Below are 25,707 nucleotides of genomic sequence, written 5' to 3' on the forward strand. Positions count from 1 at the left end.
GATCTAATTCCAGCAGAAATGGAATCCACTGTCCCAAGACAAAGTGACAGAGGAAACCAAGTGCCCTCTTCTCCCTGAATGACAGGTGGTAAGGTGGGCCTAGGTCTGAGGCAAAAGCTAACCTGTTAAATGCTGTCTAAAATTCAAACTAGACTGCAGCAGTCAGAGGCTCACACCAGCTGAAGTGCCGTTTCTAGGGGCGATATAAAGTTACACTGCAAATGACCAGCACACGAGTGCACAGACTTACTCATTCAGAAATACGATTACTTACGCCTTTTTAATATCCTCGGCTGAGGCATGTCTGTGCACGCCTAGAACTTCATAGTAATCCACCATGTTTCAACCGGCTGTTGGAAACGAGTCCTGCAACCAGAAATACGTGGTCAGCGACAAGACTGCCAAGGCTGGGCTCGTCTTGGGGGCAGGGGCGGACAGGGCAGGGGTGAGGGGTGTCGCCTTGCCTGGGCGCTAACCACCAGCCTGCTGGGCCGGGGCCGCGTCTGGGGGCTGATTCCAAGGCTCACACCCGAAGACCATTCCCGACGTAGGAAAAAACGCTCTGAAATGAGCTAAGAATAGTCTCAACTAAATCAAACCAACAGGTGACTCTGCACCAGCCTTGGGGCCCGCCGGCCACCAGCTGCCAGGCCCCTGTTGAGCAGCCCAGGGCATCGGTCCCCCCCTCACGCCCTGCACTCCTGTGCCAGGCACTGGGCAAGCCCGCGGCCACCTGACAAACATGCTGTCCCTGCCCTGGGGACGCTACACAGGAACGGCAGACACCTTCCACAGCCGGGCAGCCCTCGCTAGTGACCAGCCAACACCCTCCCACGGCCCCCGGCTCTGACTCAGGGCTGTTCCTGTAGCTGCCCCTCCGGCCTCCCGTGCCCATCCGTCGGACATGAAAACAAACACACTGTCCCCCTGCTGGCAGTCCTAGTGAGAGGGCACCCAAAAAAGCAGGCCTTCAGGGGACACCTGCAGTGCGTTCTCCCCATCACCACACGGCACAGGATGACGAATCCCTGCTGCTTCCACCACCACAAGGATCGAGCCTCAGGTCCCACAAACCGAACACAACCTACACATCTGCTCCCTCTTAAGATGTGAAGTCTAAGTCACTTCATTAAGCCAGTGACCAAAAACCTACATGAAACAGGCCTATTCCACACAAGAGTACAAAGTAACTTCACCCGATAAAGCAAAGTTCTTCTGTCAAGCAGCTGTGCTCAAAACTGAAGCTAGCGGACTTCCCTGGTGGTCCAGTGGGTAAGACTCCGTGCTCCCAATGCAGGGGGCCCGGGTTCGATCCCTGGTCGGGGAACTAGATCCCGCATGCCACAACTGGCAGTCTGCATGCCGCAACTAGGACCTGGCACAGCCTAAGTAAATAAATATTAAACAAAACCAAACAAAAAAATATTAGCGTAGTTTAAAAAAAAAAAACAACTGAAACTAGGCTTTCAGTAGCCTACCCCCAAATTCTAGGATCAGATTTTCAAATGAAATGTTCTGACTGTAAACAAATACATGAGATCACAACCTCCCTGAGGCCCCTTTGCTGGGGCTAAATAATGTCACAACTGGGAAATATCCCCATCTCAAACAGGATGCACACTTGTATCATACTTCCACTTTTCAACACTGGGGAGCAACCCATGGTAAAAAAAATGTGTTGCACCGTGACTCAGCACGTAGGTGCGCACATCAGCCTGTGCAGCCCTCGTCGGACATTTACAGAGGACTCCACGTACAAGGGTCAGGAAGAAGCACACACAGAGAAAAACCCCTCCATACCAGTCCATGGACTTCGTGCAAAAAATAACTCAAAGATATCACAGGAGAATCAAAAATAGAAACCCCTCCTACCACCTCAAAATCTCTAGAAATGTTAGATAAAAATCCAACAAACACATCGGAAGAGGCAACTGAGCTGAAGAAGTTAAAGTGCCAGAAACAGAGAATTAATTACACCAAGAATGGGGATCCTGAGGGGGCGGGGCTGTTGCTGTGCTTTCAGGACGGGACTTGCTTTTGTGGCACTAATGGCTGCAATGAAAATCCATAATTTAGGCTCCTCAAAAGGCTGTAACTGGGCTTCCCTGGTGGCGCAGTGGTTGAGAATCTGCCTGCCAATGCAGGGGACACGGGTTCGAACCCTGGTCTGGGAAGATCCCACATGCCGCGGAGCAACTGGGCCCGTGAGCCACAAATACTGAGCCTGCGCGTCTGGAGCCTGTGCTCCGCAACGGGAGAGGCTGCGACTGTGAGAGGCCCGCGCACCGCGATGAAGGGTGGCCCCCACTCGCCACAACTGGGGAAAGCCCTCGCACAGAAATGAAGACCCAACACAGCCAAAAATAAATATAAATAAATAAATTAAAAGAAAAGAAAAAAAAAGGCTGTAACTGCAAGAAAGAGAGACGAGAAAAACTGTCCACTGAACTGCAAGGGAGAGGAAAGGGAGCACCCCTGAGAATCGAAGCCTTAAGCCTTGGAACTGCAGAATGGAATCCCATTACCTTCATTACCCCGCAATGCTCCAAGCTCTCCAAAACCACCAAATACTATCCCAGGGTGGGGAGGCAAATAGGGCTGTGCTGGAGAAACAAGTACCTCTACAACCCACGTTGTGTATGTCTGACCGTTGTGGAGATTTTTCAATGCGCTATGGAGATCTAACGCCCAGCGTGGTGACTACCGCCAACAATACTGTGTCATATATCCAGAGTTGCTGAGAGACTAGATCTTAAACATTCTCACCGCAAAAAAAAAAAAATTTAATTTCATAATGCAAGAGGTGTTAGCTAACTCAGGTGGCAATCACACTGCAAGACATAGATGATTCAAATCAACATGTCTCAAATCAATTATATGTCATTTTTTAAAATAAAAATTTAAAAATAAAATGTAACCTTATCAATGAGAGGGAGGAGTGCACAGGCATCTTTGTGAGAAAGCACAAAACAGGACTTTAAAATTCTTTTAAATTTAACAAAACAGGTATAGTGGGCATAATTCTAAGTGTTTAAATTCTAAGTAGTCTATAAACATTAACTCATTTAATGCAAATACTTTAGTAAAACAATGAGAAAATTAAGATCAAAGATATCCTAAAATTGAATCTGGTTTGTTTTCCAGCTTTATCCAGATACAACTGACATATAACCTTGTGTAAGCTTAAGATGTGCATCATGCACCTTAATTTTATTAAAATTGCATTTTTAAAAAAAACTACAAATGACCTTTGAATAACATGGGTTTGAGCTGCACAAGTCCACTTGTATGCGGATTTTTTTCAATAAGCATTGGTAAATTTTTTGGAGATTTGAAACAATCTGAAAAAACAGAAGAACCATGCAGCCTAGAAATACTGAAAAAATTAAGAAAAAGTTAGGTAAACCAGGAATGCAAAAGATGTAATGTAGATATATACCAGTCCATCCCTACATAGATATAAGGTGAGTGATATTTAATACAAAATTAGTAACATTTTAGTTTTCGTTCTATAACTTTATTTCCAAAGAATTACATAACCACACAGTATGTCTCTCCCTCCAGTATCAGCTTATCACAAGTGGTTTTTAAAAAATGTAACAATGTTTCCAATACTGTATTATGAATGAGTGTAATACTGTATGTCACAAAAATATGATTCATTCATTAGTGTATAGGCTAGGCTATCGTGAAGCAATCATATCGATTACACTAGGCTACCATAAAGCAATCATACTGCTGCTGTTTCATTATTGATGTACGAATTATCATACCTATAAACAAACGTGAATTTCATTCACATTATCTTTTCATTTTTGTCACGTAGATACTAACAGACAATTCATCTTGTAAAAATATGATGTAAACTTACGTTATCAATACAATAGTGTGAATGCAATTCCTCTTTTTTATGATTTTCTTAATATTTTCTCTAGTTCACTGTAAGAATACAGCAATATAATACATATAACATACAAAGTACATGCCAATCAACTTTGTTATCGGCAAGGCTCTGGTCAACAACAGACTACTAGTTAACTTTGGGGGAGTCAATAGTCATACACAGATTTTCAACTGCGAGGGGTCAGCACCCCTAAAGCCCCACGTTGCTCAAGGATCAACTGTACACTCTTTCGAGAGACCAAAAAAAATTCAAACTCCTGGGGCAGGCAAGATGCACAAGGCAAATTTAACCTGGAAATTACTACCCAGAATAGATGGCCAGTAGGAGCACAGCAACCTCACATCTCTGGAACCAAAAACCTGACCACTGGCAAGAACATCCGCAAAGCAGCAGAAAGCCAGCATCCCTTCATTTGTACTTCAGAGGGCTACTAATTAACTCTCTGTAGGTATTTTCACTTTTGAGCTCCAGTTACTGCTGCATGGGGACATCTTAGTGCCCAGCAATGACAAAAATGCTGGGAAACCCTACCAGACCACTGTCACCAATGGGACAAGGACAGAAGTCTCAGGATGAACCCGCCCTCCCCTAACAGTTGAACCACTGCCTGAGCCACATGTGACCAGAGGTCACCGGTGTGTCAGATGCCACTGCTTAGACATCTTTGCTCCCAGTTCAAAGCTCATGTTCTCCTAAGTCCAATCGATGTGTCCTGTATTTGCAATAACGTGCCAGTGTCTGTGCAGACAATGGTGGGGAAGAGCAAGCTCCTCAAGGCAGTCGGCACAGACATGGCAAGATGGGCTTAGACTCGGCCGTGCCCGCCAAGTGGTGAACGCTGTGACCGCCTAACCACCTACCACACCCACCGGGAAGACTCATCTGTCCCACAGGACCGTCACGGGGACTGAAGGAGCACATGAGCGTCATCAATTAACAGCGCCTGGGACACAAGCCACACTTGGATGCTGGCTGTTTTCTTCCTTTCTAAATGGAGACTACCCCAAGAAGGAAATGCAGATGAACTGAGTGACGCCCATCAGACGCCCGGTCTGCAGCCAACTCTGGACACAAACACTGCCTTCACTACAGTCCTGTCCAGCTCCAGCCCACCGCTCAAAGCTGACTCTGATATAACGTCAAGAGGAAAAGCTTCCCCCATTAACGTCCAACGCGCACGTTCAGGGCTCACGCTGTTTGACCTCCCAAAGCCCTCAGCACCCACGGGCTTTCCGGCTGTGGGGTCTCCTGGTCTGCCGACCTCTTGCCCGCCTGCTCCCCGCAATCGGCCTGTGAATAAACAGTGGGAACGCCGGGGGCTCAAAGCCCCCTTCCCACCCTACTCCTGTGTTTTCATCCACTCTGTTATTTAAATACCGTTTATGTAGCAATGATTCCCTAACGTTAGCTCCAATCGTAGATCTCACTTTGGCATTCAGACACAAACAGACAGATGGCTACTGACGTAGCCACTTGGACGTCTGACAAGACATCCCAAATAGAACATGACCAAATTTAACTCTCGGTCCTCCCCACTCCCACACCTGGCCTTTCCCTATTAATTCTACCCCAAGCTGCTTGGCTGGAAACCTTCACCATCACCAACACTGCTACACCGCCACATACACACAACAAACTAATCCACGGTTCTGCCTGGTTTACCTGCAAAATACCTCAAACCCCTTCACTTCTCTTGATCTTCAGTGGCACCAGATATCCTACTCTGAAATACTGTGGGAGCCTCCTTCTCACAGCTAAGATGAGCTATAAATATGCAGATGCTATCACAACAGACACTACCTACTGTCCAGCACCAGACAAACCAGCTCTAAAGGACACTGTCAGCTCCCCTGGGGAGTCATGGAGTGACACTTCACTGCGCTAGCTAATGCTAGGTCTGGGACAGCAAAGGTACCACATGAGCCTAGGATATGCTGTCAATCAAAGTAAAGATGCCAGCAGAAAGCACAGGCCGGGTCAAGAAAAACACAATTGTGGAACTGTGCCAGCTTGGAGGTGACTAAGAATAAATGATAACTAAGTGCCATCTGGGCTCCAGGACTGGTGTCTGTGGCAAGAAAAGAACTTCGGGGGGAAAACTGGTGGGATGTGAATAAAGTCTGTAGTTAACAGTACTGTACCGACATAATTTTTTAGTTTTGATGAACACCAGGGTTACATTTGTTATGTTAAGGAAAGCTAGGTAAGACGTATACAGGAAAACTCCTGTACTATCTTCACAACTCTTGTAAATATACAATGGTTTCAAGGTAAAAAGTTCAAAAGTCAGTCAAAAAGAGAAAAAAGTACAACCATGTCAAAACGACATCGGAGCAAAATTGATGAAACATCCACAGATCAGATGGGATTCTGAGTATCAAAAAGAATGGCTGCCATGCATTTTTTTCCTCCAGTTTTATTGAGATATAATTGACATAGAGCACTATGCATGTTTATGGTGTACAATATGACAATTTGACTTACATACATCATGAAACGCTTATCACAATCAGTTTAGAGAACATCTGTCACCTCATATAGATACAAAATAAAAGACACAGGAAATGTATTTTTTCCTTGTGATGAGAACTCTTAGGATTTACTCTTAACTCTCACATATAACACACAACAGTGTTAATTATATTTCTCATATTGTACATCAAATCCCTACTACTTATTTCTCTTATAACTGGAATGACTGTCGTGCATTTAAAGTACACATACCAGGGACTTCCCGGGGGGTCCAGTGATTAGGACTCCGAGCTTCCACTGCAGGGAACTAAGATCCTGCATAGCCACAAGGCGGAGCCAAAAAAATTAAAAAAATTTTTAAAAGCATACATAACAGCAATAAAAAAAAAAAATTAAGCATTTATTGCACTGCCTTTCCTATGCAAACTACGTGTGAAACCAAATAGCTGATGAGCCAACCTTCTTTTTATAGATGAATTCCAACACACAAATGCAGAAGAAATGCCGGATTTTGAAAACACTATTATCTTGAAACCCCCAACACAGTGATTCTCAAAGCACAGACTTGGCCCAGCAGCATCAACCCGGTCTTGTCAAACAAAAATGACCTTTTAAGAAACCGAGTTCAAACCACCGCATAAAGCCTTCCCACTACAACAAACACTGACGAGTCCACACTCTCGCTGCCCCAACAGACTCTGGGAGCAGCCCTTAGTTCTGGACGGCTACCCCTTCCTTCTGAACAGTGGAGCCTGCAGGGAACTGCCCCTCTAGGTCCTTGTTCAGGTTACATAAGGCATTTGAATTTCTCCTCCACACAGATGTCCTCAAACATTCAAGGGCTTTATCTTCATGCAGTTTTCACTCTCTAGGCTAATAGAGCCTCACATTTCTTTGCAGTTAACTCCTAAGAACACTACCCTGGTCCCTGCCGAGAGCAAGCTCCAAAGCTGCAATTCCTTGGTACCCAGAACCCAACACTGATAATGAGGACACGCTCCAGCCGTCACCAACAAAAAGTAAGACCACCGTTGCCCCACTTCCCTCTCAACTCCCCTAGGAAACACCAGAACCCGATGACCAACACAGACTTGGCTAAGCTGTGGTCTTTCTGAGCCTGCAGTCACTGTCTTGCCTCCTATTACTCACTTTGTACGACTGTGGCTCTTCAGACAAGTGAAGTTCACAGCTTTTGCCCGTAAATTCCACCTTGGATATGGCGGCCCATCGTCCCAAATGATCAACCCTTTTGGATACCAATTACACCATCAACGCATTCACGCTCAGTAAAAACAACGCTGTAATTCTGAGTGAATTTCACTATGTAAATTTAATATTGAAAACAATCATGATACTCTTGGGACCAAGTCACCAAGTTTAGGAAAAGACAGACCTGTAAACCAGTTAGGCATACACAACTAAGAAAGCACGAACAGAGTGCTGGGGAGAGGTTATGGAGACAGTGGGGCAAAGAAAGAGGTCATGGAGTCAGCCTGCGCCATCAGGCCGTGCCGCGAGTGCAGGGCTCAGGTACTTGACGCTATGGACACTCTCTCTTATCAACACTATCTTTTTAGTATTCAACCAGTGCCAATAAGATTAACAAATTTTAATACAAACAAATTAAAACGTGCTCTAGAGACAATAAAGTGACAATACCCCAAGGTCTAGAAACAGAGGACCAAATGAGGTCCCTTATCCCGAGGATACCTCCTTGGAAACCTGAGAAGTTGGCTTCAGTACTGATCCCACAACCACCACCCTGCAGTGTCAGCCACAGATTAATTCACTTCTTGCTGCTTCAGAATAATCAGGCATAAAAGAAACAATCTAAGTTTTGACAAAATCCATAGACGGTTAATTGCATTCAAATTACTTTTGACTAACCCCAGAGTTTTACACAAAAGAAAAAGCCACTTATGGGAATTCCCTGGCGGTCCAGTGGTTAGCACTCCGTGCTTTCACTGGTGGCCTGGGTTCAACCCCTCGTCGGGGAACTAAGATCCCACAAGCGAAAAAAAACAATACAAAACAGCCACTTACACACTTGTATCAGGAATTTCTCTACAGAATTCAGTATTTCTAAATATTTTAAGTGGCCGTCACCTAGCCCCTCAGACTGGCCAAGTGTCCTCCTCCCCAGAGAAAACTGTAAGGCTGGAGAATGAGTGAGAACCTGGACCCCCCAAACACTTCCAGTGCCCACCTCCTCCATCCCCGTCATCTCCGTGCTCGGCTGGCACTACAGGAGACAGGAAACACCACAACACACGGGCCCTCGGGGCACTGAGACCACTCGACCTGCCTTCCCTTCTCAATCGCCCCTGGATGCAGGGAGCAGCGTGCTTCCACACCCCGCACCCGGGGGTCAGCGCATCTCCCCCTCAGCCGTGGAAAATGAGGCACGGTTTCTGTGACAGAACGCTGCGTGGAAACGCAGACACAGACTTTTTTAAAAGCAAGTGTCCACGAGGACTTCAGGCAGGTGGGAACTGCTGCCGGCAAACACCACCTCAAACCGAGCTGCCTGACCCGCAAGCCAAACAAAGTCACTTACACCTACAGTCATTAAAATTAAACAGCACTGGAAACTCAGCCCCTCAGTCGCACGAGCCCCATTTCCAGTGCTCAGCCCCCAGTGTGACTACTGGCACCCACCCTGCAAAGGACCAGTGTGGAACAGGAGTTCTCAGACAGACAGGGCTGGTCCTAACAAACATGGATTCAGGCTTAAGGGGAATCTGGGTGAGGAGTGGGAAGAGGCTCATTTCTAACTACAATTATCAAAGTTCTTAAATTCCCACTGACACGATCTGTATGTTAAGGAAGCTAGAGAAAACCAATGCTTTAGATTTTCAATTAAGAAAAAAAAAGAATGTTTCTTAGGACTAGTTTGTTAATCTATGCAATTTCCAACAAAACAGGTCTAATATCAAGTAAAAAAATTTTAACTCTGCCTCTTTAGTAAAGCCACTAACTAGCCTAATACCCATTAACCAAAAATAACTGCCTCTTGGGACTTCCCTGGTGGTCCAGCGGTTGAGACTCCACGCTTCCACTGTCGAGGGCACAGGTTCAATCCCTGGTCGGGGACCTAAGATCCCCGCAAGCCACGCAACGCAGCCAAAAAAACAAAACAAAACAAAAACAAACCCTGCCTCTTCCAATAAACTTATTCGCCTTCAATGTTAGGAGTTTCAGAACACACACTTAAGTCTCATGGTACCTAAACTCATGTGCGGACCACTTGAGTAGAAAAGTGTACACCTCCCCAGGACATGTGCACATACTTATATACAGGCACCTCAGAGATATTGTGGGTTCGGTTCCAGACCACAATAAAGCCAATTAAGTGAGTCACACAAAGTTTTCTGGCTTCCCAGTGCATATAAAAGGTTACTTTACATTATACTGTCATCTGTTAAGTGTGCAATAGCATTATGTCGAAAATAACAATGTACATACCTTAATTTTTTAAAAACCTTTATTGCTAAAAAAAATGCTACGCATCATCTGAGCCCTTAGTATCTTTCTGCTGGTGGAGGATCTTGCCTCCATGTTGGTGGCTACATGGCCGTGGCAATTTCTTAAAACGAAGCCATGAAGTTTCCTGCATCAACTGACTCTTCCTGTCACGAATGATTTCTCTGCAGCGTGCCGTGCTGTTTGGTAGCGTTTTACCGATGGTAGAACTTCTTTCAGAATTGGACTCAGTCCTCGCGGACCCTGCTGCTGCCTCATCAGCTAAGTTCATGTCCTATTCTAAATCCTTTGTCGTCATTTCCACAATCTTCACAGCGTCTTCACCAGCAGTGGATTCCATCTCAAGAAACCATTTTCTTTTGCTCATCCATAAGAAGCAATGCTTTTCTGTGAAAGTTTATCCTGAGATTACAGCAATTCAGTCACATCTCAGGCCCCACTTCTAATTCTAGTTCTCCTGCTGTTTCCACCACATCTGCTGTTACTTCCTCCACTGAAGTCTTGAAGCCCTCAAAGTCATCCATGAAGGTTAGAATCAACGTCTTCCAAACTCCTGTGAATGTTGGTATTTTGACCTCTTCCCATGAATCACAAATGTTCTTAATGGCATTTAGAACGGTAAGTCCTTTCCAGAGGGTTTTCAACTGACTTTGCCCAGATCATCAGAGGAACTGCTATCTATGGCAACTACAGCCTTACGAAATGTATTTCTTAAATAACAAGGCTTGATAGTCAAAATTATTCCTTGACCCGTGGGCTGTGGAATGGACGTTGTGTTAGCAAGCATGAAGACAACATGAATCTCACTGTACATCTCCATCAGAGCTCTTGGGTCACTGTCAAGGAGTAGTTTTTTGAAATGAATCTTTTTTCTGAACAGTGGGTCTCAACAGTGGGCCGCAACAGTGGGCTTGAAATACACAGTATACCACACTGTCAACAGATATGCTGTCATCCAGGCTTTGTCGTTCCACGTACAGAGCACAAGCAGAGCAGACTGAGCATAATCCTAAGGGCCCTAGGAGTTTTGGATGGTAACTCAGCACTGGCTTGAACTAAAATCACCAGCTGCATTAGCCCCTAACAAGAGAGTCAGCCTGACCTTCGAAGCTCTGAAGTCAGGCACTGACTTCTCCTCTCTAGTATGAAAGTCCTAGATGGCACCTTCTTCTAACGTAAGGCTGTTTCATCTGCGATGAAAATCTGTTGTTTCGTGTAGCCGCCTTCATTAATGATCTTAGCTAGATCTTCTGGATAACTTGCTGCGGCTCCTCCATCAGCACTTGCTGCTTCGCCTTGCGCTTTTATGTTACTGAGACGGCTTCTTTCCTTAAACCTCATGAGCCAACCTCTGCTGCCTTCAAGCTTTTCTTCTCCAGCTTCCTCACCTGTCTCGGCCTTCATAGACTTGAAGAGAGTTAGGGCCTTGCCTGCATTAGGCTTTGGCTTCAGGCAATGTCATGGCTGGTTTGATCACCTGTTCAGACCACTAAAACTTTCTCCTCAACAGCAATAAGGCTGTGTTGCTTTCTTACCATTCGTGTGCTCACTGGAGCAGCACCTTAATCTCCTTCAAGAACGTTCCTTTGGGGGCTTCCCTGGTGGCGCAGTGGTTGAGAGTCTGCCTGACAATGCAGGGGACACGGGCTCGAGCCCTGGTCTGGGAGGATCCCACATGCCACGGAGCAACTAGGCCCGTGAGCCACAACTACTGAGCCTGCGCGTCTGGAGCCTGTGCTCCGCAACAAGAGAGGCCGCGACAGTGAGAGGCCCACGCACCGCGATGAAGAGTGGCCCCCGCTCGCCACAACTAGAGAAAGCCCTCGCACAGAAACGAAGACCCAACACAGCCAAAAATAAAAAATATATATATATTAAAAAAAAAAAAAAAAAAAGACCGTTCCTTTGCCTTCACGACTTGGCTGTTTGGAGCAAGAGGCCTAGCCTTTAGCCTGTCAGCTTTCCACACGCCTTCCTCTCTCAGCTTCAGCATTTCTAGCTTTTGATTTAAACTGAGAGACATGCGACTCTTCCCTCACTTGAACGCTTGGAGGCCACTGAAGGTTATTAACTGGCCTAATTTCAACACTGTTGTGTCTCAGGAACAGGGAGGCCGGAGGAGGGCGAGAGAGATGGCGGGTTGGTGGAGCAGTCAGAACATGAGCTGTCTTGGATGGGCGGGGTTTTTAGGGCCCCAAAACAATTACAACAGTAACATCAAAGATGACTGATCACCATAACATAATAACGAAAAAATCTGAAATATTGCGAGAATTACCAAAATGTGACCCAGAGATACAAAGTGAGCAAAAGCTGTCGGAAAAATGGGGCCAATAGACTTGATCGATGCAGGGTTGCCACAAACCTTCAATTTGTAAAAAAGGCAGTACCTGAAAAGTGCAATAAAGGGAAGCTCTGTAAAACGAGGTCTGCCTGTACCTGAACTACTACTGTGTACATCAAAACCAAAAATAAAATCATAAATGATGAAACTAAGAATACTTGTATGTACTTACCAAGCATTACGGTTTCACATCATAATTAGCTAACATCTCAAGGTTCACTGGAAGGCGAGAGCCTAGACAGTTTCCTTCACAACTGACAGAGGTGGTCGTTACGTGTAAACATCATCTCCAACGTGCAGTCGCTGCATAGCCTTTTACTCCTTGACCAGTTTACTCATACAGGTGTCCCCTGCTTTTCCAGAGTTCTCTTTACAACACTTCACCTTTAAGAAAGACCCACATTAATACCTTGTTTTTGCCAGCCCAAGAAATCCGAACAGGATTTTCACTTCTACAGAAAAAAGAAGCATTAGAGGCGGCGCCCACCGCAGCAGTGAGAGCGGCCCCGCCAGCTCCTTCCCGGAACCACGCTCCGCATCTCCGCATCCAGCCGCCACCGTGAGCTGTGAGCCGTGCCTGTGAGCACCTGTGCTTCATCTCGATTGATCGTGTGCGTCCACGAGCAGGACAGGTCCTCAGGTAACTGCTTCTTCACCTTATGCCATTTCAGTTCAGGAGAGGTTTCCTAGGAAACCTAGAAACTCTTCTTTCACAGAGTGGGTGAACCTGTCTCAGTCTAATAGTCCAAGTGCCATCATCTGGAAATGCTCCCACACGGGCACATGCACCAGAACACTGCAAAACACTTGAGCCGGCAGCTGTAAACCCCTCCAAGGTGCAAGACTCTCTCTTTCCTCGTCTCAACGATTAAGGAGCATGTCAGGATGGACGTGTAGTCAACTTAAAATGGCCAACTCAGTAGAAGCATTTACTTCCCCTCCTCCTGAAATATTCATAGAAGATTTTAAAGAAGCACCTCAGGTGACAGACACAAATATCCATCTAGAGTGTGAGGTGCTCCACGATGAGTCAGCTCTAAGAACCCAAGTTTTTTGAACAGCTTAACTGGCCCCTTTCTTAAGTTATAAAATTTTGACTTTAATGAGTTATCTACAGGAGAATTTCCAAGTCATTACACATGCCCCATGTTCTTAACAACACTTAAAGAATGTATGTTCCCCATATAAAAAAATAAATAAAATTCAAAAATTAAAAAAAAAAAAAGAATATATGTGCCCAACATGATTGCTGTGATTCTGAGACCTCTGGCTACTCTGTCCCAAATCTTGGCCATCCACACAAGTAAGGTGTGTAACTGGGCTAAACTGACCACCTTGGGACCTCCCTGGTGGTCCAGTGGTTAAGACTCCACTCTTCTACTGCAGGGGATGTGGGTTCGATCCCTGGTGGAGGAACTAAGATTCCCGCATGCCGCACAGCGCAGCCAAATAAAAGATTTAAAAATAGGGACTTCCCTGGTGGCGCAGTGAAGACTCCGCACTCCCAACGCAGGGGGCCCAGATTTGATCCTGGTCAGGGAACTAGATCCTACACGCATGCCGCAACCAAGAGTTCGCATGCCACAACCACGGAGCCCAGTTGCTGCAACCAAGGAGCCCTCGAGCCACAACTAAGACCCGGCACAACCAAATAAGTATTTTTAAAAGATTAAAAAATTTTAAAAATAACCATCTTTCCACCCAAGAATCTGTTCTCAAATTATCTCTCCATCTAACGTCTAAGAAACCTTGCTCTGATTGCAATAAAAATCCTCCTTCATTCCTTCCCAATCCAAGAGACTCCATATTGAAAATGGAGCTGAAGGGGGAAAAACAACCTTCCTCCTTCCAGAAAGCTTTTCATTATTTTCCACCCCATAGATCGCTATTTATATTGCACACGGTTTTACATAATGCAATTTGTCCATTGAAGACATTCCTTGTCTTTAGCTTAAAAAACCAGAAAATCAAAATACTCACTACTTCTAACTTAGAAAAGGACAAATCTTAAACATCTTCGTTTAAATGTTGAATTCATGTTATGACATGAAACTAATTTTCTGCAATACTACTTGCTTAATATAATGGAAATAGGCAAGTTAAAAAAAAAATAAATGATAAACGTGGCCAAGTTTCCTACACGTCATTTCATTATCTGATGAATTCCCAGCATACACAGAGGTAGGGGGAGAAACAGAGATGAACTACCAATCCTTATCACAGATCATCTACTTATAGTTTGTTCTTACTCAATATGCCTTAAAGCATTCCTGAAACAAGGGGGGACTTCCCTGGTGGCGCAGTGGTTAAGAACCCGCCTGCTAATGCAGGAGACATGGGTTCGAGCCCTGGTCCAGGAAGATCCCACATGCCGCGCAGCAACTACTAAGCTCGTGCACCACAACTACTGAGTCTGCGCTCTAGAGTCCGCAAGCCCCTACTGCTGAGCCTGCCTGCCACAACTACTGAGCCCGCGCACCTAGGGCCCATGCTCCGCAACAAGAGAAGCCCGCGCACCGCAGCGAAGAGTAGCCCCCACTCACCACAACTAGAGAAGCCCGCGCGCAGCAACGAAGACCCAACGCAGCCAAAAATAAAAAATAACAAACAAGGGAAATTATTTCCTCTATAACTCAGGATCCAAGACCATTCTTTCAACTGGCAATCATCACCTATTAAGACACGTGAGGGCATGACTAACTTCATTTCATTAAAATAAAAAAATACATGCGAAGTACTCAGTCCTGGTACTTGTGAACTGAATTTGTATGCTCTCTGTATTTTTTGTCCAACCTTCCTAAACTCTGGATTCCATTATTAACCACAGAGAGTAATCAGGGAACAGACAGACCGGGAAAAAGGATCCAATTCAACCAACATTTTCTGAGTACTCTGGGTCCAGGACAATGCTATAGTCACAACGGAACACAATTAAAATTCCAGGCCTGCCCAAAGGACCTCACAGGAGGGCCCCAGTGCGCCAGCACACGCACAAGGCAAGCTCTAAATGTCTTTCTTGGTAGAAGGCAGGATGAAAATTTCAGAGTGCACAGAATCCCATGCTGCACGAGGAAATCACCATTCCAGGGACAACTGATCCTTGCAAACGAGCTCAGGAACCCTAAAATACCTGGAGTATTCTGACATACAACTAGTAGTTCTGCCTCATGGCCACATGCAATGGTTGGTGTTTTTTACTCAAAATGGCCGTAAGTCCTTACAAATTTTATACAGGACAACAATCTTAAGAGAAAGCCAAACTATGCCTAAATAACATAACTTGTGAAGTAAAGAGAGTGATATAAATTAGACAGAACCTTTCCTACTTTGCTGTACACTGCAACCCTTCTAACTACTTTTATTGTTTTCTTCAGAAATCTCCCCCACCTTAAAAATCACGTATTTTTTTAAAAGATTTACTCAGTTCAGAAACAAAAGTTTTATTCTCTGATCAAAGAATGGACAGGCGCGAGCGCACACTCTAGAGCACACTCTCCAAAGTTTACTTCTCTCTTAAGTAGGATATTGAAACAAAAGGAATCAAATGTCTCCCTAAGAATATAAAAGTCTGAAAAACACATTATAATCTACAATAAAAACATCAAATTTTTTCTAGCTGACATATCCAGGAAGCCATTTTCTCCAATGAGGCTTTAAAATTGTCTTTCTATACACTATTCTTACCCTCACCAACTTCACTTTTCTTCACTTACCTCACTTTTTTCAAGTTTGAAGTTCTCTCAAATTCTGTTCACCCAAGAGAAACTACAGCACTTCTTACATCTTGCCACTGATCCCATCCTAATTCACTAATAAGCCTGCAGTTAACCTGCTCTCGCCACTGGGTGGTGTCCTGGACAAATTTTAAGCAAAAAAGATTTTTAACACAGAACACCGTCCTAAATTCTAGATCATTTCCAAAGAAGTGAAAAGGCCAAAAAAAAAAAAAAAGTTTTCTAAAAATTCTTTAAAATATCAAAAGACTGATTGCACTCAATCCTTACCAACAGACACCAGAAGTGACATTTAATCATCCTTTAAGCGTTAACCAAGGTAGCAGCTGACCTTGAACACGCAGTCATACACAGACGGCACCCCAGTGGAAGGCAAGAAGTAACACCAACGTCACTAAGATGACACGCTCAGGATTACACTGCGATGCTGAAAAGCCGGACTGAAAATAACCGTGCCCGCTTTAAAGCTAAAAAAGGCACAGACCATTCCACCCCAAACTCGGTATTTGAGTTTGCTAGGCTGAAAACTGTCGTTGCTGGTGAGGAGGATAATTATATTTGTTTGGAACTGTCCAAAATAGAGCTGATACAAGGGAAAATGGTTCTACCCTGGGTTCTACCACCTAAAAAAAATGGGTTTGCTTGAAGAGGAAAGCGATTGCACGCCACTGGTTGCAGATATCACACCACAATGCCCTACGCTGACTTAGTATTCAGAGTATTACTCAAATAATACTCTCCACCCAGCCCTCCAGGTGAGTCTCGGTCCTGCAGCCAGAAATACTTTCCAAATCTACCACTTTGAGGACAAGAAAAATTTAAAACACTGATATTTTGAAGAGGATGCTGAACACATGTCAAAGTCTTTGAAAGCCCTTAAATTCCCAACTTCCTAGCCCTGCACAGCACCACACAAAGCCTGCTTAGGCAAATCCCAAAAACCAGCTTCTCATCCCCTTTTGTTCTCCTCCCACTTCCTGCCAAGTCATCCACACCTAGACCGAGACAACTCACCCCCAAATTCATGACTCTGCATAACCCCCAAAATTCCACAGCTCCCTGGACAGTGTGCACAAAGGGCACTCATATTTCTACTACAGCCCGTACAAATACTCAACTCCTAAACCCACAGGAGCTAAGTTTTCTGGAAACAGGAATATTCTGGATTAAACTTCCCAGACGGAATCGGGGAGGGTGTGGTATAGGGAGAGGGCGGAGGAAAGAAGTACAAAATGCCTTTCAGACACCATGAAAACATTCGGATGTGCGTAACTATTAGAAAAAGAGTAAAACCTGAACGAGCAGCACACAAGTTCAAATGCTAAGAGTTTGTTTCTCTTTCCTTTTTTGGTCATTCGGCCGAACTCTTCCACTAAGTCAATTACCTGCCTCAAAAGATTCTAGCCATAAAGTCTTACTGCGAATCCACATCGGAACTAAAAACGCTGAGAATACAAAGGGCGCCGCTCAGTCCACCCTTCCCAGGCAGCCCCCCGGGTGGTGGTGAGATCTCTTCACCACCGCCGTGTCCTTCCCGCGTAGCCGGGAGAGGTACGCGTCCGACGAGCGACCCACACGCTCTGAAAACGTTTCGCGAGACAACACAAGTTTGCAATTTCCACTTCTTGCGTCAGTTCTTTCCTTACTTGGGCAAAAGTTGATAGAAACTTCAGCTACATAAACTGCGGTGCACCCCGAAGCAAAACCCAGCAAACTGGCTTTGTAAGCCGAAAAGCCAGGCGTTTCATTTCCATCTCCGACACACTTCGGAGAGGCCAGCGGGGAGTTCCCGACACGCGGCCTCGCGTCCCCCGCCCGCTTCCCGGTCTCCGCACTAGGCAGCGCGGCCTCCCACGAGCCTCTACTCTTCCTGCACACCTACCTCCTCCTGGCTTCAAGGCCGTCTATGTAGGGCCTTAAAACCGAGGGAAAACGCAGCCTCCCACGCGGCAGCGCCGCCCCCGCCCCCGCCCGCAACAACCGGCGCGCGGCCCCCAGGACGCCGGGAGGAGGGGAACCCCCAGGACAGGGGGAGGGGCCCGGGGGAGGAGGCCGCGAGGGGCGAGCTGGACCCCGGCCCCACACGCGGCCCCCGGCCTGCCCCCGGCCTGCCCCCCGCCTGCCCCCGGCGCCCCCGCGCCCCCGACCCCGGTCTCACACAAGCCCGGCCCCCGGCCTGCCGCGGCCAGGGCCCGGGTCAGGTGGGCCGCCGGGCCCGCCCCCCCGGCCGCTGGCGGCCCTCACCGAGGACGCGGAAGCCGGCGGAGGAGGGCGCGGCGGGGCGGCGACCGGGGCTCCTCGGCTCCGACAGGGCGGCGCGGCTGGCGGTAGCGGCTGGACTGCGACGGTCCTCGCGCTTTCCTTTCTCTCCTTTCTCCAACAACAAACAGGAAGTGCGTCACGCGGCGGCGGCGCGGCGACGACACTTCCGCCCGGCCCTGACGCCGCGCATGCGCCCTGCCCCGGCCCCTCCGCCCCCGCCTTCCCGAAGGTTCTGCGCGGCCCGGGACGCGGCGGGCAACGCGCGTGCGCAGTCGGGGCCCCGTCGCCGGCGCCCAACGGCGGCTCTCGTTGGGTCCCGTCGGTGGGTCTGCGCGGCCGGCGGGTGTCCCCGGGGCCCAAGGGGTGGGCCGCTGACCTGCCCTTCGCCTGGGCCCCTGGAGAGCCGGGGGGGCCGTGGGTCTTGTTCTTCCCACTTGAGATCAGAGACCGTATTTTGAGGAGCCGTTTCTTGTGTAAACCCTCCCTGTGTTACGCACCTAGTTCTTAGCAGGTGACCAGCAGGTGACCAGTTAGCAAAAGAAAACTGTTTTACTCGGAGTCAATTCTCCATTCCCTCCTTTGGTAGGTTATAGAAATCCCTGGTCAGGGGAGGCACAGCGGTGTTGGGTGTTAGCAACTCCTGGTGAAGCTGAGATGACCTCGGCGGGGCTGGAATTTCCTTCAGCGCCTGCGCACCTGGCTCCGCCGCACGCAGCCCTACCTGCCGGCCGGTGCCCGGGGTTTTCTTTCCCTCCCGGGGTTGGCAGTGCTGGCGTGTGACAGCTCACATGTAAATGAGTCCCTACTCAACGCAAGTGGGAGCTAACCTCGGAAAGCAGGCAGCACAGAGACGTGGAGTCTAGATAGTAGGCCAGCCACGAATAGCTTGGTCTTCCTCCAAAAAATAAATATTTATTTATTAAAACATCTGCCAGTGCAGTGAGTTAACTGTGTCAGGAGAAAAACCGACCAGTACCAACAAGGCGTCTCTCGGCGTTCCGAGGGAACAAAGACCCTGAAAATTAGATAATACTCCATATTTAAGGAGCTCTTTGCGGACAGCAGAGAAGATCTTCAAAGATTAAGGACTTATTCCAAAATTAGCGTTAGCCCAGATAGCGGTGCTGCTGGAAACTTACTCCGCTGGAAGTCGCTTCAGCATGGAACCGCAAGGATCTGATCTGGAGTGGAAGGCCTTTGGAGAGAAGTGGGGAGGCTGGTTGGCCTCGGAAGACAGTTGGAAAGGCCTTGGGCTGTCACCTGACAGGCAAGGGAAGCCAGGCGGCGACGAATCTGTGGTTTGCAGAATGTCTGGAAGAAGAGGGAGGCTCTGTGACTTTGTTTCCTCGTCTGTAAAATGGGGATAAAGGCTTCATGTGAAGGTTAATTGTTTGTGCTTGGCTCTGTGCTTGGCACATAGAGATACTCAGTAAATCACAGCTCTTCTGTGTCATGGCCTCTCGGAGAAACTGTTAAAAGGCATGGACTTCTCCCCAGCAAAACGTGCAAGTGATAGGAGAAAATTTGTAGACACAGGCATGCACGCACACACATCCTGCCAAGCCCACCTGTGAGTCCAGGAACCAAAGGTGAAGGTCCCGAATGACAGTTTAGCAATTATTGCTCTACTGAGAAATTTATCTTTGATCGAAGAATAACATTTGTAAAAATTTGCCCTGAGGCAATAAATGCAAGAACAGAGAATGAAAGAAAAAAGTACGTGAAAGGTTATTGATAACAATTTTTTTTTTAATTTATTTATAGCTGTGTTGGGTCTTCGTTTCTGTGCGAGGGCTTTCTCTAGTTGCGGCAAGCGGGGGCCACTCTTCATCGCGGTGCGCGGGCCTCTCACTATCACGGCCTCTCTTGTTGCGGAGCACAGGCTCCAGACGCGCAGGCTCAGCAATTGTGGCTCACGGGCCTAGTCGCTCCGCGGCATGTGGGATCTTCCCAGACAAGGGCTCGAACCTGTGTTCCCTGCTCTGGCAGGCAGATTCTCAACCACTGCACCACCAGGGAAGCCCTATTGATCACAACTTTGCAGGTAATCAGTTCCTCCTTATCAGGAATACTCTGCAGGCCATAAAAATAATAATGTAGTTATACTTTTTAACATCAAATGTATCCAAGATGCATTATTGATATAGTGATCCCATTTTTGTAAAATCGTATTCGTGTGTGTGTGTGTGTGTGTGTGTGTGAACATATACATATAATTTTCCCTCTTTGCTTTTGAGTTCTTAGCTAAGACTCCCTATAATAAAAGACAGACACAGGAGAAAAACAAATGCAAGTTTATTAACATGTATACCTCAGGTATACATGGGAGACACCAGGAAAATTTAGTAAACTCCAGGAGGTATCCAAGCCATCATTTTAAACACCATCTTCAGATAAAGACAAAGATGTAGGGGGAGGGGGAAGGGGGGAGGGGAGCCAGTTAAGGGAGGTTATAAGGAAAAGCACAGTAAACAAGGGTAAGGTTGTTATGCAGATTTCAGTCTGCTGCCTTCTCCATGGATAAGCGGTTCTGTGATTTAGAATCGTCCTCCTTTTCCGGGTACAGAGGGGGAGATGTGTTAGAAATGGAGATTTCCCTTATAAATGTAAATTTCCCTACAAAAGGGTAAATTTCTACTCTGTTCTCAGAGTTTCTCCTGCTTCTGCAGTTTCTCAAAAAAAAAAAAGAATGGCTCAAAGTAATCCTTATGCCAAAGAGGCATATTCTGGGATGGCATATTCTGCTACTTCAACCTAGACGCACAGAAAACTGGGAGAATACTCAATAATGAGTATTTCACATAATTCTCACTTTCTTCTTTCTGATTTTAAGTATTGTTTGAACTTTTGTGTTACATATAAAACATTTTTATTTTATTTATTACTTTTCAAAACTAATAAAATCACGTTTATGAAGTTGAAACCATGAGTCCTCCAGAACTCCGTAGTAGTGTGGCGTGAAGTGGTGAGAGATTGAAATACAGCGGTGAGATAAGCATGAGTGTATTTTCATTTCCCCATCTCGTGCGCATACATTGAACACCTACTGTATACCAGCACTATGCTGTTCCCCAGGCGCACGTAAAAGAAGGCAGGACTCTTTCCATCCAGGACCTTCCCATCCAGTGAGGAAGACAGGTCCATAAACCAGAGGTTCCAGGGCTGTGTAGCCAGAGCTATTAAGATCTAAGATTACAGCCTCCAGGCCCAGAGGAGAGACATCCAAACCAGGATGAGAATGAGGGCGGCGGGGAGGGGCGGACAGATCAAGAAAAGCATCTCAGAAGAGGCCAATCTTGAGTGAGTTTTGAAAGATAAGTAGGAATTAATATTTGAAGCCCTGCGTGGATGGAGAGAGTTCCAGACAGAGGAAACATTTCCAAGGGTAGCCAAGAACATAAATGAATGAATAAATAAATAAATAAGTAAATAGTGCTATTTTAAAAACTAAAGCTGTTCCACATTGTAGGAATGGCAACAAGATTCTTATTTCAGAAGGAAAGCTCTTTTTTGGTTATGCGAAGGTAAGGATATCAACAAGGTCTAGAGGAGAGAGAGGCAGACTGAAGGACCGTGTGATGGGTGAGCCTTCTTTGTGGAGAAGAGCATCTTTGCAAAAGTTGTGACAGTTTTAACTGAAGAAGGTGGACAAGACTGAAGGCCTGGGGGTGGGGGAGGAGAGGCCTGAGAAGGGAGGACGGCTGGCAGGAGCAGCCTTGCAGGAAGGGCCCAGCCGGGGGCCCAGGGACCTGAGAAGCAGTGATCGCTGATGTCCAATTATAAAGCATTGTTTCCAAGCGTTTTCATTCCTTTTGTAACATCTCAGGTCTTCAGAAATGTTTATCAGCCTTTACAGTCTGGTGGTATCTTTGTGTGTGTGTGTGAAAGGTAGCCTTGAGAAATGAAGGAGGGGCAGGGCCTGTGTGCAGGAGACCCTGTGGGCAGGGCCTGTGTGCAGTGACCACTGAACGGGTCTCAGCCTGGGGACCCTAGAAGCGGAGCTCTGTGAAGGGACGGGTTCTGGACTTCTTGCGGTCACTTTAGAGGGAGACTCAAATTATTTAATTGGACAATGAAAGGAAACGGTGACTGTGAAACCTTGGAAATGTTTCCAGGTTATAGAAGAAAAATTTTGAGCATCTGTGTTTGACTAGGTGTGGTGGGGGTGAAGGAAAGGGGAAAGGAAAACTCAATTCCACCATGCGAAGGTTTTAACCGGGAGGAGGAGCCAGTCTGGGTGGGGAAGAGAGAGTGAGGATGCTGGCCATGGGGAGAAAGGTGACAGTGGGGATCTGCTGAAAGTACCCAGCAGACATTGTCACCGGCTACCTGGGACTTCAAAGACCTATCAAAGCTGCAAATCAAGGTTTAAGAGCCTCGTTGCTGTGGGAAAAGAAAGAGAAGCTGAGGGAACAGCAGGCAGTAGGGGGCCCTAGAAAATGGTGTGTGCTGCACTCAGAGAAGAGGAATCTCCAAAAAAAGCTTGGTTAACATCATCAAGTGAAAAAAGAAAAAGGATGAGAGCTGAGAAACATTCATGGTTCAAGTGTGGGTGGCCTTTGATGGAGTAATTGAAGGAGACTGGATTACAGAGGGGTGCTTTATGGGGAACCCAGGCAGCAGTCAGAAAGATTTGTCCCCAACAGAGAAGGGAAGAAAGACAATACCCAGCAAGGGAAAGCCAAGTGAAGCCTTGGCGTTTATCTGGTTTTGTTGTGTTTGTTTCTGGTTGTTACCTTGAAGACACTCCTGCATGTTTCTAATCAAAGAGCCCATGGACAGAAAAGGAATTGATGATGCTGGAGAGAAAGAGAAGATTAAAGTCATTCTCAAGGAGTCTGGAGGATTGGAACCCAGCGTAAAGGTAGAGGAACTCACCTTGAATAGGAGGAATGTATACCTTCCCTTAAAAACAGACGGGAAGTAAAGGAGGCAGAGACAGAGGACTCAGATGTGGGACTCCCTTCCTCAGCCCGACCTCCACAGAGGAGGAAACAGATGGATTGGGGACAATTGTGGGGAGCGTTTGGGATTCCAGGACGTATTTAACACGTGTAAAGGGCAAGCAATAGAGAAGGTCCTTAATCTCGAAAGATAAAGGAATAGGGAGGAACTTGTGAACTCTGAAAGCTGTCACACTGCCAGGCCTCAGGACACTTTGGGTCTTTGGGTGAGTGGAAAGGGAACAGAGTGCCAGCACCGAGGCCCGAGAAGGAGCACCGGCTGCTTTTACGTTGGGACCACGAGGACGTGATGCATAGACTTACCTTTCTGCCCTGCGTCCCCAGGATGCCCAATAAAACGTCGATGTTGACCGTGCTGTGACTTAACCACGAGGCTGGTTTCCCTGTCTGTGAAATAGGAGTAATGATAGCTGCTGTACCTTGTATGTGCGTTAGAACTTACAAAATTAGTTCTTTGCGATCCCCAGATAAAAGGTATCACAAAAGCACAAGGTGTTGTATGAGAAATGTGCTATTTCACATACATTTTTAGTGTACGTTTCTCTAATCAAAACGCCTTCAAAGCCCCACAGGAACGTGTGTCTATCAAAAATCTCCACACTGGTCAGAATGGCCACCATCAAAAAGTCTACAAGCAACCAATGCTGGAGAGGATGTGGAGAAAAGGGAACCCTCGTGCACTGTTGGTAGGAATGTGTAAATTGGTGCAGTCACTATGGAGAACAGTGTGGAGGTTCCTTTAAAAACTAAAAATAGAGCCACCATATGATCCAGCAATCCCACTCCTGGGCATATATCTGGACAAAACTATAATTCAAAAAGATACATGCGCCCCTATGTTCACAGCAGCACTATTTACAATAGCCAAGACAGGGAAGCAACCTAGATGTCCATCGACAGATAAATGGATAAAGAAGATGTGGTACATATATACAATGGAATATTACTCAGCCATAAAAAGAATGAAATAATGCCATTTATAGCAACATGGATGGACCTAGAGATTATCATACTAAGTGAAGTAAGTCAGACAGAGAAAGACAAATATCATATGGTATCGTATGATATACCATATGATATATGTATATATCATTTGTATTTTTTTTTTTTAATTTTTTTTTTTATAGCTACTTTTTAAATTTTTATTTATTTATTTATTTTTGGCTGTGCTGGGTCTTCGGTTCGTGCGAGGGCTTTCTCTAGTTGCGGCAAGTGGGGGCCACTCTTCGTCGCGGTGCGGGGACCGCTCTTCATCGCGGTGCGCGGGCCTTTCACTATCGCGGCCCCTCCCGTTGCGGGGCACAGGCTCCAGACGCGCAGGCTCAGTAGTTGTGGCTCACGGGCCCAGCCGCTCCGTGGCATGTGGGATCTTCCCAGACCAGGGCTCGAACCCGTGTCCCCTGCATTAGCAGGCAGATTCTCAACCACTGCGCCACCAGGGAAGCCCTATCATTTGTATTTTAAAATGATACAAATTAATTACAAAACAGAAATAAACTGACATAGAAGACAAACTTATGGTTACCAAAGGGGAAGTGGGGGAGGGATAAATTAGGAGTTTGGGATTACCAGATACACACTACTATATATTGATTTAAAACATAAAAAACAAGGGAACTATATTCAATATCTTGTAATAAACTATAATGGAAAATAATTTTTAAAAAGAATAGAGATATATACAGGTATATATGTATAACCAAATCACTTGTGGTACACCTGAAACTAACACAATATTGTAAATCAACTCTACTTCAATTAAAAAAAATCTCAAAGGGTACCCCAGATTTCATCACCTTCAAAGAATCCTACATAAATAAATGGTTCGTGTTTTAGATTTCCTGCCTTCAAAACAAGTTACCCACAGGTTGTGTTAGAAATAGTAGCTTAATTTCTGGTAAATCTAACACATTAAACAGAAACTTTCACTGTATTACAGAACTATTCAGTCCCACCTAAATGTATGTCCTTAGAAATCATTTATCTTAACATCAAGACATGTTGCTAATTGGAAAAAAAGTAAACTGTGGGACAGTGTGAGCGCGCTGCTTTTTGTGTAAAAAGGGAAGAATAAGAACAGCTTGTACTTAGAAACTCCAGAATCGGGGACTTCCCTGGTGGTCCAGTGACAAAGAATCCGCCTTACAATGCAGGGGACGTGGGTTCGATCCCTGGTCAGGGAACTAAGATCCCACATGCCGCAGGGCAACTAAGCCCGCGCACCACAACTACTGAGCTCACTCACCTCAACTAGAGCCCACGTGCCACAAACTACAGAGCCCACGTGCTCTGGACCCTGCGCCCCACAACTAGAGAAGGGAAAAAACCCACACGCCACAACTAGAGAGAAGCCCTTGCGCCACAACAAAGAGCCTGCGCGCCACAACTAAGACCCGACGCAGCCAAAAATAAATAAAAAACAAATTACTTAATTAAAAATAAATCTTTAAAAAAATAAACAACTCTAGAATCACACCCTGGACACTGGGCATGGGGAGGAGATCCCAGAGGGAGGTGCCTGGGATAAAATGAGACTTTTCCCTG

General features: G+C 46.2%; 1 protein-coding gene across 5 annotated transcripts in view; it reads right to left on the bottom strand.

Annotated features, from left to right (window-relative positions):
* Positions 1-18,358, bottom strand: part of DNAJB6 (DnaJ heat shock protein family (Hsp40) member B6) — a 57,445-nt gene extending 39,087 nt beyond the window's left edge. The window contains exons 1-2 of one of the 5 annotated variants that reach the window (XM_036864466.1): positions 18,182-18,329; positions 275-366 (exon numbers count right to left, since the gene is read on the bottom strand). In XM_036864466.1, coding sequence (XP_036720361.1) covers positions 275-339 — 65 coding nt within the window. In that variant the 5' untranslated portion in view covers positions 340-366; positions 18,182-18,329. Of the gene's footprint in view, positions 1-274; positions 367-464; positions 1,134-17,583; positions 17,749-17,819; positions 17,839-18,181 lie in introns of those variants that run through there. The other 4 variants (XM_036864467.1, XM_036864469.1, XM_036864468.1 and 1 more) reach the window with 4 other exon arrangements.
* Positions 18,359-25,707: the final 7,349 nt, after the last annotated feature.

Source organism: Balaenoptera musculus, chromosome 9, assembly GCF_009873245.2.
Source record: "Balaenoptera musculus isolate JJ_BM4_2016_0621 chromosome 9, mBalMus1.pri.v3, whole genome shotgun sequence".
Classification (NCBI taxonomy): Eukaryota; Metazoa; Chordata; class Mammalia; order Artiodactyla; family Balaenopteridae; genus Balaenoptera; species Balaenoptera musculus.